The sequence below is a fragment of the Poromitra crassiceps genome, assembly GCF_964638095.1.
Source record: "Poromitra crassiceps genome assembly, chromosome: 27".
NCBI classification, from domain to species: domain Eukaryota; kingdom Metazoa; phylum Chordata; class Actinopteri; order Beryciformes; family Melamphaidae; genus Poromitra; species Poromitra crassiceps.
In genome coordinates this window covers 2,872,117-2,887,420 of record NC_139650.1, presented here as the reverse complement: position 1 = coordinate 2,887,420, position 15,304 = coordinate 2,872,117, and the positions used below count along the sequence as shown (strand labels likewise).

Sequence of the window (15,304 nt, the reverse complement as noted above, 5' to 3'; positions counted from 1 at the left end):
ATTGGACCAGAACATCCAGTGTGCAGCTGTCAGTGTAAACTAGTTGATTCTGTTGACTCACATCTGCCTCCCTGATCCTGAATCAAATACACAAAACTCACCTAGACTCCCAATCTTCAGCCCGTCTGCCTCTCTAGCAGTCTATATGGGACTAACTGTACAGGAAAAGGCAGTTCATTTACCCCCAAATATATGTTTCCATGTTTAAACAGAGATGCTCTCATGCAGCTGTAGAGGTGGTATGTCAGGGAAGGCAAATACTCAAGTCTAGACCATAGCCATTGATGTAACTGAAACTAAATTAATTTTAAAGACTAACGTCATTTTTAGACTGCCTCTATCCCACAAATGGATACTTGTTGTGCCGTTAACACACATCAAATTATACATTATGCAAAGTGTTTCAAACAACTTTTAAAAAGTAGTTCAACTGCACTTGGATGACGTTTTAAACAGTCTGGAGTTTGAGATAGTATACTGTAACCATGCCTATCAGCATCGACATCTGGAAACAAGGCAGACTACACAAGCGCGCACACACACACACACACACACACACACACACACACACGTACGTCTTACTCTTTCCTGTAGTCTGCTTGTATGAATTGGGTCCTAGTGCCTGGGTTTTTGCCTTCATGATTTTGTATTCAGAGAGCTGTCCAAATGAGCAGCTGCCCAATACTTACCTCTTCTGGACCATGTGTCCTGTTTAAATGTGGAATTGGAAAGTACAGAGCATTTCAGGATTCATGTGTATACAAGTTTAATATTTGAAAAAACTTTAGTACAGAATTTAAATACAATTCAATATTTTGAAAAATTGGATAAACAAGGCTCTACCATGGAAGTATCTACTGTACATTACAACATGGAAAACACCCAAATATCCAGCAAAACCTGCAATTATCTTGCTCACAATCTGCGAACCCAGAGTCTATTTCGGCATGTAAATAGACTCTGGGACAGCCGTACCTTTTTTTGAGGCTTCCTGTACAGCGCGAATCTTCCGCCCGGGACTTCCACTTCCGTGCAGCGGTGCCTTTTAAAAACGTACATTGCGTCGCTTTTATTTTTAATGCTAAACGTCAAAATTTGTATATATTCACTAGCGTTCAGGACCGGAACTCTTATATTCACCAGTACAACAACAGAGCGACACTGCGCGGAGGCAGAAGTCCCGGGCGGAAGATTTGCGCTGTACAGCAAGCCTTAAAAAAAAGATACGGCTGTCCCAGAGTCCATTTACGTGGCGAAATAGACTCTGGGTTCCCTGATTGTCTTGCTCCAGACCAGGATGAACTTCTAGCCCAATGGGCTGCTTAAGTGTCACATTTTAGTTTGTTAACATGGCCAATGTGAGCCACGGTCTTGTGAGGACTCATGTGCCTCGTGAGGACAACTACTGGTCGGTGTGGACTGCCTGGTTTATGAGGACAACTACTGGTCGGTGTGGACTGCCTGGTTCCATCCGTCTGCCATTGCCTGTGCTCCCAGTCTTGTGCCGGATGGAGGATATTCACTGCTGTGTCATCTTGGCTGCTTCAGCTTTGATTAGTGAAATGAGTTCTAGGTTAATTAGAAAAACGAAGCGAAGACCTGCAATCTGAAGAGACAGAAGTATTGTTAGAGCTCTTATCATCACCCAAACCTATGATTTATTTTTTTGATCATATCCCATTGTGTCGGCACTCCACACACCTCCACCACAGAGTTGTTGTTTAGTTTCCACTTGTTGCCTGATAGAACTGGTCTGCCATCTATATAGATGGGTCGTCTGCCCTCATTGGCAATGAAGAAGTCGCCATTGTTCTTCAGTTTAATAATCCCTGCAAATCAATGTATGGACATAAGATTTTAATTTAGATCAGATGCAGGCAGATGCTCATAACATGATGAATATGGTCTGTTTAAAAAAAACATCGAAATGCCATATCTATCTATCTATCTATCTATCTATCTATCTATCTATCTATCTATCTATCTACATACATACGGTACATACATACATACATCATCAATCATCATCATATATAAAAGGGAGGAAGTGCGCTCTGTTTCCATTTTTGTCCCACATTGGATGATGTCATCAACAATTGTGATAGGGAGTAAGTAGCGCGCATCTTCCAGAGCACACCAGGGTAGGATGGACACTTATTTTTATTTGGTTACATTTAAAAACAAGAAAGAGTAAACTACTGCACCAGCCAGCACCCAGGAGGGATACAGGCTCAAACACTGTATGATTTATACTTTGTGTAGTCTGGCTTTTTGTGGTTGTCTTTTTAAAGTTTTGCTCTGTTTTTTTGTGGCGGTGCATGTTTGTAAGTGTAAGTTCATTTCTCAGACATCCAGGTAATAGAAGTAAAAAATTAAATAAAAAAAAATAAACACTGGACTAAAAAAGTATATAAAACAAGACGTTTCGTTGTTCATCCAAACACCATCATCAGTTGGAAATGTAGCAGGAAGTAACAAACAAATCCACAAAAGAAAAGTCACATGACAAACACACCTTCATGCCATGTGTTTGTCATGTGACTTTTCTTGGCAATCTCGGCCCGCTTGTATTGTCCCTTGTTTTGATTGCTGTGTTCACAAACAAGGGACCAAGGGAGAAAACGGTCCCTGTTTTGGAACAACTGCTCCAAACGAGACAGGTGTGAATACACCATAAAATGTAATGATGATGATGGGAACATTTGGATTTTGGATATAGCATTGCTATATCCAAAATCCATAAATTATTTGAAAAGCATTTTGCCGGTATAATGCAAGATAATGTAAGAGTTAAGTCACCTTGTTTCCTCGATATCTTCCAGGCAGGCCCTTCTAGTGACAGATCTACATCTATCTGTTTATCCTTGGTCGCCCTGCCCAAGGTAATCTATAGGGCCATGGATAGAAAGACATCATGATGAAGAGAGGGGGGGGGTGTCACAGAATAGGAAATTCCTTAAAAAAAAATCATGTTTCTGCTCACAAACAGCACCTCAGCAGTGTTGCTTTGTGCCACCTGTTTGTGAATGACGATGACTTACCTCTCGGGATCTCATGAGGTAGCGTACCATTCGTCCTCTTAGTGCTGCTAGTGTCTGGTTGTCAAAGTCTGGCAAGTTCATCCCTGATGACACACACACACACACACACACACACACACACACACACGCGCGCACGCACACACACACACACACACACGCGCACGCACGCACACACACACACACACACGGTTTCACCAACAAGGATTCTGCAGAGCCATGGAAGACAACAAAGTGCTGTGTGGCCGTCCTCAGTGAGTGAAAGTCTACTGACCTGTAATGCTGTCCACAAGGACCTGCCAACGTGGCAACTCCTGCTCTAATTGTCTAATCTCTCTTTTCTGGTGACGATCGGAAATCATCAGCTCTGAACGGGAGGATGGGGAAAAACAGGTATATTGTGTAAACAATAAATATCATTGAACATTTACAACCATGTAATATACAGACACAATAAATATAACCAAACATTTACAACCATCATCATCATAAGTATATAAATGGGAGCTAGGGCTCTGTCTGTCCGTTTCTCTGTCCCACTGTGATTGTCCCACTGTGATGTCATAAATCCCACTGTGACATCATGTGACATCATCAGTGATGTCATAAATCCCACTGACATCATCAGTGATGTCATAAATCCCACTGATGAAATCCCACTGTGACATCATCAGTGATGTCATAAATCCCACTGTGACATCATCAGCGATGTCATAAATCTGACATCATCAGTGATGCTGGTCTCATTGGCCACACAGCAGCCGAGCGAATGCGAGCTGCAGGACGGGCGAGGCTGCGTAGTGGGCGAGCCGCGCTCGATTCCTAGTGTAATATACACACACACAATAAATCCTTTGGGACAATATAATTTAAGCGTAAGAGCCACAAACAATTTCTGGTTAGACAACTACTGCACAACCACTGCAATTACCATTCCAACAATAACTACTATTACACAGTGTGTCTTTAGTTTGTCCAATACGCATATCTTCAAATCAATAAAGTAGCTACGTACATTTTATTTTACTTTTGCAAGTTCAAGTTGCATTCTTATCTCAGCCCTGCAAGCCTGCAAGTGAAATTTCATGCAATGTGTTTACAATCTAGACTGCTTACCGTGCTCCAACACCTCATCTCTGCTCTCCCTAGGTAAAGAGAAGAACAGAGTCACTGATGAGCCCCTGAAATCCATGGATGACTTGCAGTGAGAATATGGAAAAGATATATATTTCTTTGTATTATCCGTTCATACTTTAACTTTGCATCATCAACCATCTGCTCAGCATCGGAGAAGTTGAGGACCTGGTCACCTTTGGGGAGAGGCTGGACTGCAAAACACAAGTAGAGCAAGCAAGACTGTTTCAAATATAGAGCGGCTACAATCATCAGTACCTTTAAGAAAAGAACACCTAAGCACATATTTCACAGTCACAGTAATAAAATAATATGGCACCGTGGCTATTGAGTGCGAGTGTGTTAGTGCCAAATATAGATCAAATGTTCCTTTTTTTGTTCATTGGCAATATCCCAGGACATTTTCAATACTCAATGCAATTATTCAGTGTAGGGATGTTGCCGTTAAAAATGTAACCAATTAAAAATGTATTAACTGATTAACTGACATGTTCTGTGTATAATTTCTGAGCTCACATAGGCCTACTGTAATTTAACTTTTAGACCAGCAGAGGTCGTAACGTTACTTCACGCAAACGAGTGGGCACAGTCTATACTTGCATTTTACGGGGCCGAAATGTGGAGGCAAGAAGCGGTCAAAACGTTAACGTTAATCCAGCGTGGGAACATTACCGAGCATTACACGGTAAACGGGACAATGCGAAATGTAAATATTGCGACGCCAAAAGGACATGATGCCGATAAACGTGGTGGTGAGTTGCTGAACTAAATTACATTGAACCAGACTATTGCTGCCTACAAATGGAACTCGTATTTACTCGGAGCTTTCAGAAAACGACCGCTTACCAAGTCGTGAATAGCACATGGGGACGGGGGCGGCGTTCATATGGACTCATGTCGTAAACAAGGTAAACACGACCCCTTTTGAAGGCAGCATATCGCGTGATACAATTACTAGCCAGTAGCTGTGTTGAGAAGCTTCTAGAAGCTTCTTTTTTTATGGTTAACCGATTAATTGATTGTAAACGTTATCAACTATCGGTTAAAATGCATGAAATTGGCAACCCTAATTCAGTGGGACTTAGTCAGCTGTCAATCTGGACGTTATCTGCTTAGTGTGTGGTCTATACCAACATTCCACCTTTTTATTGATGATTATTTCAAATGGGACGGTGATGAGTTATGTTCAAAATGTATGATTTTCATACAAATAGAAAAGAAAATTTTGTGACAGTCATACATTCTGTCGTGTTACTTATGGATGGAATTATAGTGAAATTAAAGTATCCCCCTTTTTGATGGGGACCCCCTGTTGCCCGCTCAAGGACCCCTGGGGGTCCCCGGACCCCAGTTTGAGAACCACTGCTATAGATTACAGGATGGTGGTGTCGGTGGCTCACTGTTCAAGAACCCCCTTAACAGGCGTATCTTTTTAAATGATATGCCTGAATGTTAAAGGAAAATTTAACTTTTCCTGATGATTGGAGTATTATGCTCGTTAGCTTGAGAGAGGAACCTCTCTGTGCAGCCAGGTCAACTCACCACTCTGGTCGTCTAGAAGGTAGTATTGCTTCAGCAGCTGCCAGTGCACCAGCATGCTCTTGTGGGTGCGAGAAGGGTGAAAGACACTGGGGTGCTTGTTCAGGAGCTCCTGGAACACCTCCAGTTTGGGCTGAGTAGTCTGTTCAACGAGGAGAGACACATGAAAACTGTTATTATTACATACACAGCAACCAAACGCATACGTTAAATGGTATGCTGTATCTCACGAGCTGTTAAAAAACAACAACTATTTAGCTGCCCCCCCCCCCCCCACACACACACACACACACACACACACAGTTTTTTTTAAAGAAAGAATGTCTGCACATCGCAAGTATTTAAATAATTTTAATTTAATTTAAATGACAAATTCTTTCTGAATTTTAAGGTGACAGCCAGTGATGTTACGTCTGACACCGAAGCCCCGAGGGATGCGCCAGTACTCGCCAGTTGTATCGAACCACTGTGTACCACATGACTTGGGTTTGGCTTTTATGTCCAAGTCCATACTAGTCAAACCAAGCACACCTATGTACCCCAAAACCCAAGTCCATACTAGTCAAATCAAGCATACATATGTGTACCCCAAAACCCAAATACATACTAGTCAAATCAAGCACACCTATGTACCTCAAAACCCAAATACATACTAGTCAAATCAAGCACACCTATGTACCCCAAAACCCAAATACATACTAGTCAAATCAAGCACACCTATGTACCCCAAAACCCAAATACATACTAGTCAAACCAAGCACACCTATGTACCCCAAAACCCAAATACATACTAGTCAAATCAAGCACACCTATGTACCCCAAAACCCAAATACATACTAGTCAAACCAAGCACACCTATGTACCTCAAAACCCAAATACATACTAGTCAAATCAAGCACACCTATGTACCCCAAAACCCAAATACATACTAGTCAAACCAAGCACACCTATGTACCCCAAAACCCAAATACATACTAGTCAAATCAAGCACACCTATGTACCTCAAAACCCAAATACATACTAGTCAAATCAAGCACACCTATGTACCCCAAAACCCAAATACATACTAGTCAAACCAAGCATACCTATGTACCTCAAAACCCAAATACATACTAGTCAAATCAAGCACACCTATGTACCCCAAAACCCAAATACATACTAGTCAAACCAAGCACACCTATGTACCTCAAAACCCAAATACATACTAGTCAAACCAAGCACACCTATGTACCCCAAAACCCAAATACATACTAGTCAAACCAAGCATACCTATGTACCTCAAAACCCAAATACATACTAGTCAAATCAAGCATACCTATGTACCTCAAAACCCAAATACATACTACGGTAGTCAAACCAAGCACACCTATGTACCCCAAAACCCAAATACATACTAGTCAAATCAAGCACACCTATGTACCTCAAAACCCAAATACATACTAGTCAAATCAAGCACACCTATGTACCCCAAAACCCAAGTCCATACTAGTCAAACCAAGCACACCTACAGTATGTACCCCAAAACCCAAGTACATATACTAGCCAAAATACTTGTACATAATCTATATTTGTACCAGACCCATGTGAAAATGACATACTGGTATGTTAGTCAATCTTTATTTGTACAGTTAACTTACAACTATGATTGTTCATTCGCCTTATCGGGTTAGACAAGTTATGTCAAATAATATTCCAGTATAAATCCTCAAATTCACTTACAGAACCAATCTTAGCCAACAGCGCCTCCTCTGCCTGACTGAAGAGAGCTTTGCTCTGGATGGCAGCGATGGCCTCTGGATGGAGCTGTCGCATGGCCTGCCATGCCAGCCTGAAACACACAGAGAGTTGGACAGAGTGTTGTGAGGGCAGTGAGAGAGAGAGGGGTAAAGACAAAGTGTTGTGAGGGCAGAGAGAGAGAGAGGGGTAAAGACAAAGTGTTGTGAGGGCAGAGAGAGAGTGAGGGCAGTGAGAGAGGGGTAAAGAAACACACAGAGAGTTTAAAGTGTTGTGAGAGCAGTGAGAGAGAGAGGGCAGTGAGAGAGGGGTAAAGACAGAGTGTTGTGAGGGCAGTGAGAGAGAGAGGGCAGTGAGAGAGGGGTAAAGACAGAGTGTTGTGAGGGCAGTGAGAGAGAGAGGGCAGTGAAAGAGGGGTAAAGACAGAGTGTTGTGAGGGCAGTGAGAGAGTGAGGGCAGTGAGAGAGTGAGGGCAGTGAGAGAGGGGTAAAGACAAAGTGTTGTGAGGGCAGTGAGAGAGAGAGGGGTAAAGAAAGAGAAATACACACAAAGTGTTGTGAGGGCAGTGAGAGAGGGGTAAAGACAAAGTGTTGTGAGGGCAGTGAGAGAGGTGAGGGCAGTGAGAGAGAGAGGGGTAAAGACAAAGTGTTGTGAGGGCAGTGAGAGAGAGAGGGGTAAAGAAAGAGAAATACACACAAAGTGTTGTGAGGGCAGTGAGAGAGGGGTAAAGACAAAGTGTTGTGAGGGCAGTGAGAGAGGTGAGGGCAGTGAGAGAGAGAGGGGTAAAGACAAAGTGTTGTGAGGGCAGTGAGAGAGGTGAGGGCAGTGAGAGAGGGGTAAAGACAAAGTGTTGTGAGGGCAGTGAGAGAGGGGTAAAGACAAAGTGTTGTGAGGGCAGTGAGAGAGTGAGGGCAGTGAGAGAGTGAGGGCAGTGAGAGAGAGAGGGGTAAAGACAAAGTGTTGTGAGGGCAGTGAGAGAGTGAGGGCAGTGAGAGAGGGGTAAACAAAGAGAAATGCACAAACACGTGGGGGAAAGGGAAGCTAGTCTTACTTTGAGATGACAGGATCATAGAGGAGAGCGTACCACCTCTCTTTAATCTCCCGCAAGGTGAAGCGACAGCTGAACTTGACCCCCAAATGAACAGAGGTCAGGTCTGTGGTCTAGAGACAAACAGACACAGACACACTTTAGTCCACATTCATTCATTAGTAACACTGTTTTGCTCAACAAACACAAGCAGTTATCAGCGGACACAGCCCTTTTCTGATGCGTCATCAAATCATGGACTGACAACAGACTCAAACAAGCAAACTAATCTCTGCAACAATTACTGGCCCTATGTCTGTCTTTCTTCACAGTGATGTTCATGTCTAATGCTCCTCACCTGCAACACTGCGTTTATAAGCAGCAGGTCATCAGTGGGTTTCCAGCGGCCCAGGTCTTTTGTGATTTGTAGAGGCTGCTTGCTTTTCTTCATCCTTTTGGTGATGGGTGCAGCAGACATCACCATGCTGAGAGGCGGGGTGAGGGCAGTGCTGGATTTTGCCACCTGACAGAGCAGCGTGAAGGTAGAAGAGTTAAGGTCCTCCTTACACACCGGGAGCATTCTATTTTCGTGCGATTAATTCGGACGTCAATAATATTTCTCGAACCTATATCAGGCAATGCAACCGTGCATACCAACGGCGATGTTTCGCTGAGCGTTATTGCGGTGTTTATTTTTTCGGACTAAGGTCAAATTTTCAGAAATTCGCTTCCGACGTGTAACCATCTGTTGCTGTGATTGACAGGTGGGTCAAAATTCACATTGCAATTCCGTGCTGTATATTCGCATCGCCCTTAGTCTCTTAAAACAGACTGTCTCATCTACATCCGGCGAATAAAGCTATACAGTATGTACGTTACACCCCCAGAACATGCACAAGGAAGTTGGGAAAACAACCTTCAGACAGGAAGGAAGTTCGACGGAATCCGACCAATCACGACACGTGTGTCCACGAAAAATGCGGCATATTGGATTCTGATTGGACTAATGAGCGGAAGACCCGCCTTTCTGCGATTCTGATTGGACTAATGAGCGGAAAACCCGCCTTTCTACTTCCCATTCCGGTTGGTGCATGATTCTCCCCCACGAAGTACAGACGGTATGGCCGAAGCATTTGAAAATTGCGGAAGCCAACTCGTCTGTTCTAAGAGACTACATCGCCCTTGGTGTGTAACAGCCTTTAGGGTGCTTTCTCACTGGGAACGTTTGCTTTCGTTCCGTGCCTGAGTACGATTGCCCACCTCCCCTCTCCCCCGCTGGTCAGCTTTCACATTACACAATTTCTTCCGCGCTCGGGAACGGAATGGAACACTTGCAGAGTACACTTGCGTCATCAATTACGCCTGGAGTGCATCCTCGCCTGTGTGTGTTGTCTTTGTGGTTCGGTACGGTTGGCGTTCATATTCGCAAGTGTTCCGTGCCCGGGCACGTCAAAGCGTGCCTGCGACCACCTGTGTTCAAGTGGACCCTGTCACGGTTCGCTGTCCCGCGCGCGGGCACGGAACGCAACGTTCACACTGATGAACCTGGGGTCAATTTGGGGACAAGTGTGCTCGGTTCCACTCCCACCCTCAGCCATCAAATGTATACAAGTTCTATCTCAGCCAGTATGCTTGCTTCAGGAATCCATGTGTTTCAATACTTTATACCTTTTTTTTCTCGTTGGATGAAGGCTCACTCCCTGAGCAGCGGACTGGCTCCATGAGAGGTGGGCCTTTGACTCTAGTGGATGACTTGACCAGACTGCTTTCCACCAGCTCATCATCAAACTTCTTCCTCTTTATCGACCTGAAGACATTATTGTGTCAAAGATGTCAAAGTAGTTCAGAGTAGCTGATGCACTACAGAAAGCTGATGCACTACAGAAATACTACATCAAATATCTTGAGCAGACATTAACTCATTCCCCGCCAGTTTCAAAGGAAAAGTCGCTAGCCAGCGCCAGGGTTTCTGAGCATTTTTAGTGATTTTCCGTGACCCACAGAATATTTTCTTCTATGACTACGGTATGTTAACAGCGAATATCCCAAAAGACAAAACAAAGCCTTTACTTTCATGGGTGGGAAAAAGTTTGTTTCAATTCTGCCTTCTTCCATTCTTTAGTTATCGACACTTGAATGTAGGTCATTTTCACTGAAAACGCGCGTCTCTCACCAGGAAGCTGAGAAAATGCCTTTTTGTGCAGCGAAGCGAGTGAGAAATTCACCCCGCACGGAGAGCGCACTGGGGTGCACTCTCATGTTCTCCGTGGGGCTGATGCTTCCTGGTACTCGATGTGTGGAGGTCTGGGAGCATATTTGACGGCTGAAATTTACACTATGTGAGGGTTCACCAAGCGGATAACTGATCTAACTGACAGGAGCAGTAAGTTTACCAGTCTAAAGAAAGAAATTCTTCCGCGTTGAGTGACTGTCACGAGCCCGGGGAAAACAACTCCCTGTACCGCTTTGAGCCACCAGGCTGGGTGTGTTTTATGAGCTTCCTCCATGAAGGGAGATCGATGCTGAGAACGCTGGCTGGTTTTGTGGGGGGGGGGAAACTCTGGCTTACAGAGGACTACACGAGTATGGTAAGCACTTCATAAGGTGGCCAAGAGCACCATCTATCACATGACGGTGAAAACACCTATTGACGTTCCATTACGTCAATGGCGGGGAAGCGTTGTCTCTTATATAAGGTAAATGGACGCCAATGGCGGAGAATGAGTTAACAGAAACATGTCAATATCCTTTAAAGCACAGTACAGGAAAAGAAAGGTATGAATGAAACCTGGAGGAACTTCTGCGTTTGGGAAGCCCACCACCACCAAACGCTTGTGTTGCTGTCCTTTTCATTAGTCCCATTGACTCCTCGTCCTCTGAGCGACTCTGACCACCAGCTACTGTCATGGAGGTACCAACCACAGGTGCACCTGCCTGCATCTGTTCATTGACAGCATGAAACACATAGCAGCTCAATATAAGGAAATGTAACATTTAGTAGCAAACACAGCAGTGAGCACCAATTCAAACTAGGGCTGTGAATCTTCACTGGCCTCACGATTAGATTACGATTTAGGGGGCTACGATTCGATTCGATTACGATTATCGATGCATCTCGATGCATCTTAAATCGATGCATCACTTTTTTCCGCAATACATGATTTCTTTTTTCTCACTTTCTTTTTTCTCACTGTGTGGCTACTTTTAAAATAAAAGTGCATTTGGAATTGCATTATATTATGATGCATAATTAAAATAAACAACTGCATGTAGCCTACTTCCATTATATTTTATTTGATTATAATTTTTTTTTTTTTTTAATAATCGATTTTTGACATTTGTGAATCGATGCAGAATCGTGCACGTCCGCATCGCGATGCATCTTACAATCGATTATTTTTGACACCCCTAATTCAAACACAAGACATGCCTATCTTCATTTTGGCCTATCTTAGTTAAAATTGTTGGTGTCTGGGTGTCAGTCGGTGTGTTGTACAACTGAATTGTTTAACTGTGATGTCACTCGAGCAGTTGTGATGTCATCATCAGTGATGTCACTCGAGCGACTATGATCTTTTACTACAGTTACACGATGGTGCCAACTGCACAACAATTGGATGTTATCCTGATATAAAATTGGCAGGCATACAGAGGCATAGAGACACACTGAGTGGGCTGGGGGGATGCTGTGTATGGGAATATGTAGAAATGTTAGGTCATAAATCAGTAATTATGATGTCATCAGTGTTGTCAGTCGAGCAATTGTGAAAACACCAAAGAAGAAGGGTGAGGGGAAGGTTTCTCCAGAGTCTCCACCCTAGACCCTAGAATCAGCCTTGCTCGTTTTTTTTTTTTTTTATGTAAACGTATTTTAATAGTAAACAGCATTTACAACATCACATTTGTTAGTACATGAGCAACAAACACGGATTAGAATAACAATGCGATTTGAAAAACTTTAATTATTGACCACATTGAGACAATTTTCAAATCAGTATTATGCTGTGAATAAAGAATTACCTTCTAATACTGAGAGGTGGGTCATTACAATAAGTGCAGAAAATTAAGCGCTATAGCGATGAAGGGAGATCGGGTAAAGGCCGGATGTGATGGATGACTGTTTTAGGCACTTCAGAACGTCAGCACTGCGCGGATACTCTTCCCAGCATGCATGAGGTCAAATCCCTCATTGATCTTGTCAAAGGGCAGGGTGTGGGTCACAAACTCATCCACCTTCATCTTCTTGTTCATGTAGTCTTCCACCAGTTTAGGTACGCTCTCCACACTCTTCCAACCTCCAAAGGCGGTGCCTCTCCACACGCGGCCCGTGACCAGCTGGAAGGGTCTGGTGGAGATCTCTTGTCCCGCCCCGGCTACCCCGATGATGATGCTCTCACCCCAGCCTTTGTGGCACGCCTCCAGAGCAGCTCGCATGATTCCCACGTTTCCAATGCACTCAAAGGAGTAGTCCACCCCTCCGTCAGTCATCTCCACCAGAACCTCCTGGATGGGCTTGCTGTGGTCCTTGGGGTTCACGAACTCAGTGGCTCCAAACTCCTTGGCTTTGTCAAACTTGTCAGGGTTGATGTCCACGCCGATGATCCTGGTTGCCCCCGCGGCCTGGCAGCCCATGATGACAGCCAAGCCGACGGCACCGAGGCCAAATACAGCGCATGTAGAGCCAGGCTCGACCTTGGCCGTGTTGAGGACAGCGCCGTAACCTGTGGAAATGCCACATCCGAGGAGGCACACTTTGTCCAGCGGAGCCTTCTCGTTCACCTTGGCCAGAGAGATGTCTGCCACCACGGTGTACTCGGAGAACGTGCTGGTGCCCATGAAGTGGAACAGCTGCTTTCCCTTGCAGGTGAAGCGCGAGGTCTTGTCGGGGAGCAGGCCCTGGCCTTGGGTTACTCTGATTTTCTGGCAAAGGTTGGTCTTGGGATTTTTGCAGAATTTGCATTCGCCGCACTGTGGCACGTACAATGGAATGACAGTGTCACCTGCTTTGAATTTGGTGACGCCCTCGCCGACACTCTCCACCGTCCCGGCACCCTCGTGACCCAAGATGACGGGGAAAAGTCCCTCGGGGTCACTGCCGCTCAGAGTGTACGCATCAGTGTGACATACTCCTGTGGCAACGATCTTGATGCGGACTTCATTGGCCTTAGGTGGGGCGACCTCCACTTCCTCGATGGAGAGAGGCTTCCCAGCCTCCCAGGCTACAGCTGCCTTGCACTTGATCACTTTCCCAGCTGTCTCCATATTGCTTCTTCCAGAGCCTTGCTCGAGTGACATCACTGATGACATCACAATTGCTCAAGTGACATCACTGATGACATCACAATCGTGACATACGACACAGACACCACTTAGCCAATTTTACTAATATAGAAGATAAAGCGGATGTCATTTCATGATCCACATTTTATTTTTCTCTGGAGTGAAGTTACAAGCTCTTACTGGCTCAGGCTGCCCATGATTATTACAATCCAGGCAGGGTAACATTGTAGACTTTGGGGCATGTGTAGTTGGCAGCAGCATAAATTGGGGGCGATAGTCTGCTAGCAGAATAGAGGTGCAGTTTCATTTTGGGTAACGTAACGTTACTCAAAATGCATTTTAGGGGCGTACCTTAAAGCTGACTATGCATGGAATACCATGCACTCGCCAGTGCTATTATAACTCATGCGATTTCTTGATCATAAACAGATTGATTACGTTAGATATTAAATTATCTTCGTGGTATTTATACTCAACTAACGTACAAATAACCCGACGAAATAGATTAAATCCCTGCACAATTTTACTTTACGATTCTGTGCGTCCTAACTCACTTCAGTTGGTTAGGCAGGAATCCTTTCTTTTGTTTACGTTACACGAGTCAGGAATATAGAGGCTGGCTAACTTGACATGTAGCGTTAGCGTCAAGGCCTTTCGGGGGCGACGATCGGTATGAAGTAACGTTAAGGTTGCTGATGTTTAGCGTACGGCTGAATGGATAGTTAGCCAAATATGTATCCTGCGTTTCGACCGACAGGGTTTTTGGCTAGTCAATGTTAGGTTATCATCATTCTCAAAATAACCTTAGTTAGCGTTAGCCAACTAGCATTAGCTAGCTAACGCTACATTCTTCGATGGTTAACTTAACATTAGCTAGCCCCTATTATGCTAATTTACGTTAGCTAGTGTTACGTCTTGTGACTTACCTTTCCGTATTACTTTCCTCAGTTTTAGTAACGTTAGCTGATCCGTTACTTTGACTCTGAGTGCCCTAGCTAGTGATCACGTTTGGTTGTTACTATCAATACAACGGCGGTTACCTGAGCTAAATGGTTTAGCTACATTGCTAACTGGCTGCTAACCATTCTGCTAACATTAGCTTCTCTGCCATTCTTCTTCCTTTTCTTCTTCTTCTTCTACTAGTGTTTTATGGCGGTTGGCAAACAACTTATGGTGCATTACCGCCACCTTCTGAAATGGAGTGTGGATCAGAATCTATGATCAGAATGGACTACACTACACTACACTATCCTGACTATATTCTTCTACTTAGTCCAGTTTCCTCTAAAAATTAAAATATATCCCTATACCCCACATTCCCTGAATTCAACTGCAATATTTCTTTTAACTCCAGCTTGATGTGATTGCTCTCCATTCTGTTGTTGAGGATCTGTCTTTCCTGTTGGTATTGTGGTAAACCTGTGTGGGGGGGGGGTTATGTGCCAGGACTGATTGGGGACTGATTGGGGTGATTGCCTCCAGCCGTGGGGTGGGGGTGAGGCTCTGGGTTAAAGAGCAGAGCCTGTCAGTGATTCGGGGTTGCTGGAGAGTT

The 15,304-nt window shown here is 44.2% G+C and overlaps 1 protein-coding gene and 1 pseudogene across 2 annotated transcripts; both read right to left on the bottom strand.

The window, feature by feature from the left end:
* Positions 1–765: 765 nt before the first annotated feature.
* On the bottom strand, positions 766–14,847 carry mcrs1 (microspherule protein 1). The gene is made up of 14 exons (XM_083661859.1): positions 14,679–14,847; positions 11,261–11,412; positions 10,141–10,279; positions 8,831–8,995; positions 8,497–8,606; positions 7,431–7,539; positions 5,715–5,853; positions 4,291–4,366; positions 4,155–4,183; positions 3,313–3,405; positions 3,042–3,124; positions 2,800–2,887; positions 1,702–1,829; positions 766–1,606 (listed from the first exon to the last, which is right to left on the bottom strand). Exons 2-14 carry the CDS (start codon positions 11,410–11,412, stop codon positions 1,520–1,522), a joined length of 1,398 nt encoding a protein of 465 aa, XP_083517985.1. The 5' UTR covers positions 14,679–14,847; the 3' UTR covers positions 766–1,519.
* LOC310799450 (alcohol dehydrogenase class-3 pseudogene) lies at positions 12,362–13,743 on the bottom strand (annotated as a pseudogene). The gene has a single exon. The product of its transcript is annotated as an alcohol dehydrogenase class-3 pseudogene (transcript).
* Positions 14,848–15,304: the final 457 nt, after the last annotated feature.

Excerpts from the sequence above, each read along its gene's own strand:
- mcrs1 (XM_083661859.1), bottom strand. The coding sequence starts at position 11,412 with ATGCAGGCAGGTGCACCTGTGGTTGGTACCTCCATGACAGTAGCTGGT. Across the intron at positions 3,406-4,154 it reads AGATGAGGTGTTGGAGCACG|AGCTGATGATTTCCGATCGT; the intron begins GTAAGCAGTCTA and ends CCTCCCGTTCAG. Across the intron at positions 3,125-3,312 it reads CCTTGTGGACAGCATTACAG|GGATGAACTTGCCAGACTTT; the intron begins GTCAGTAGACTT and ends GTGTGTCATCAG.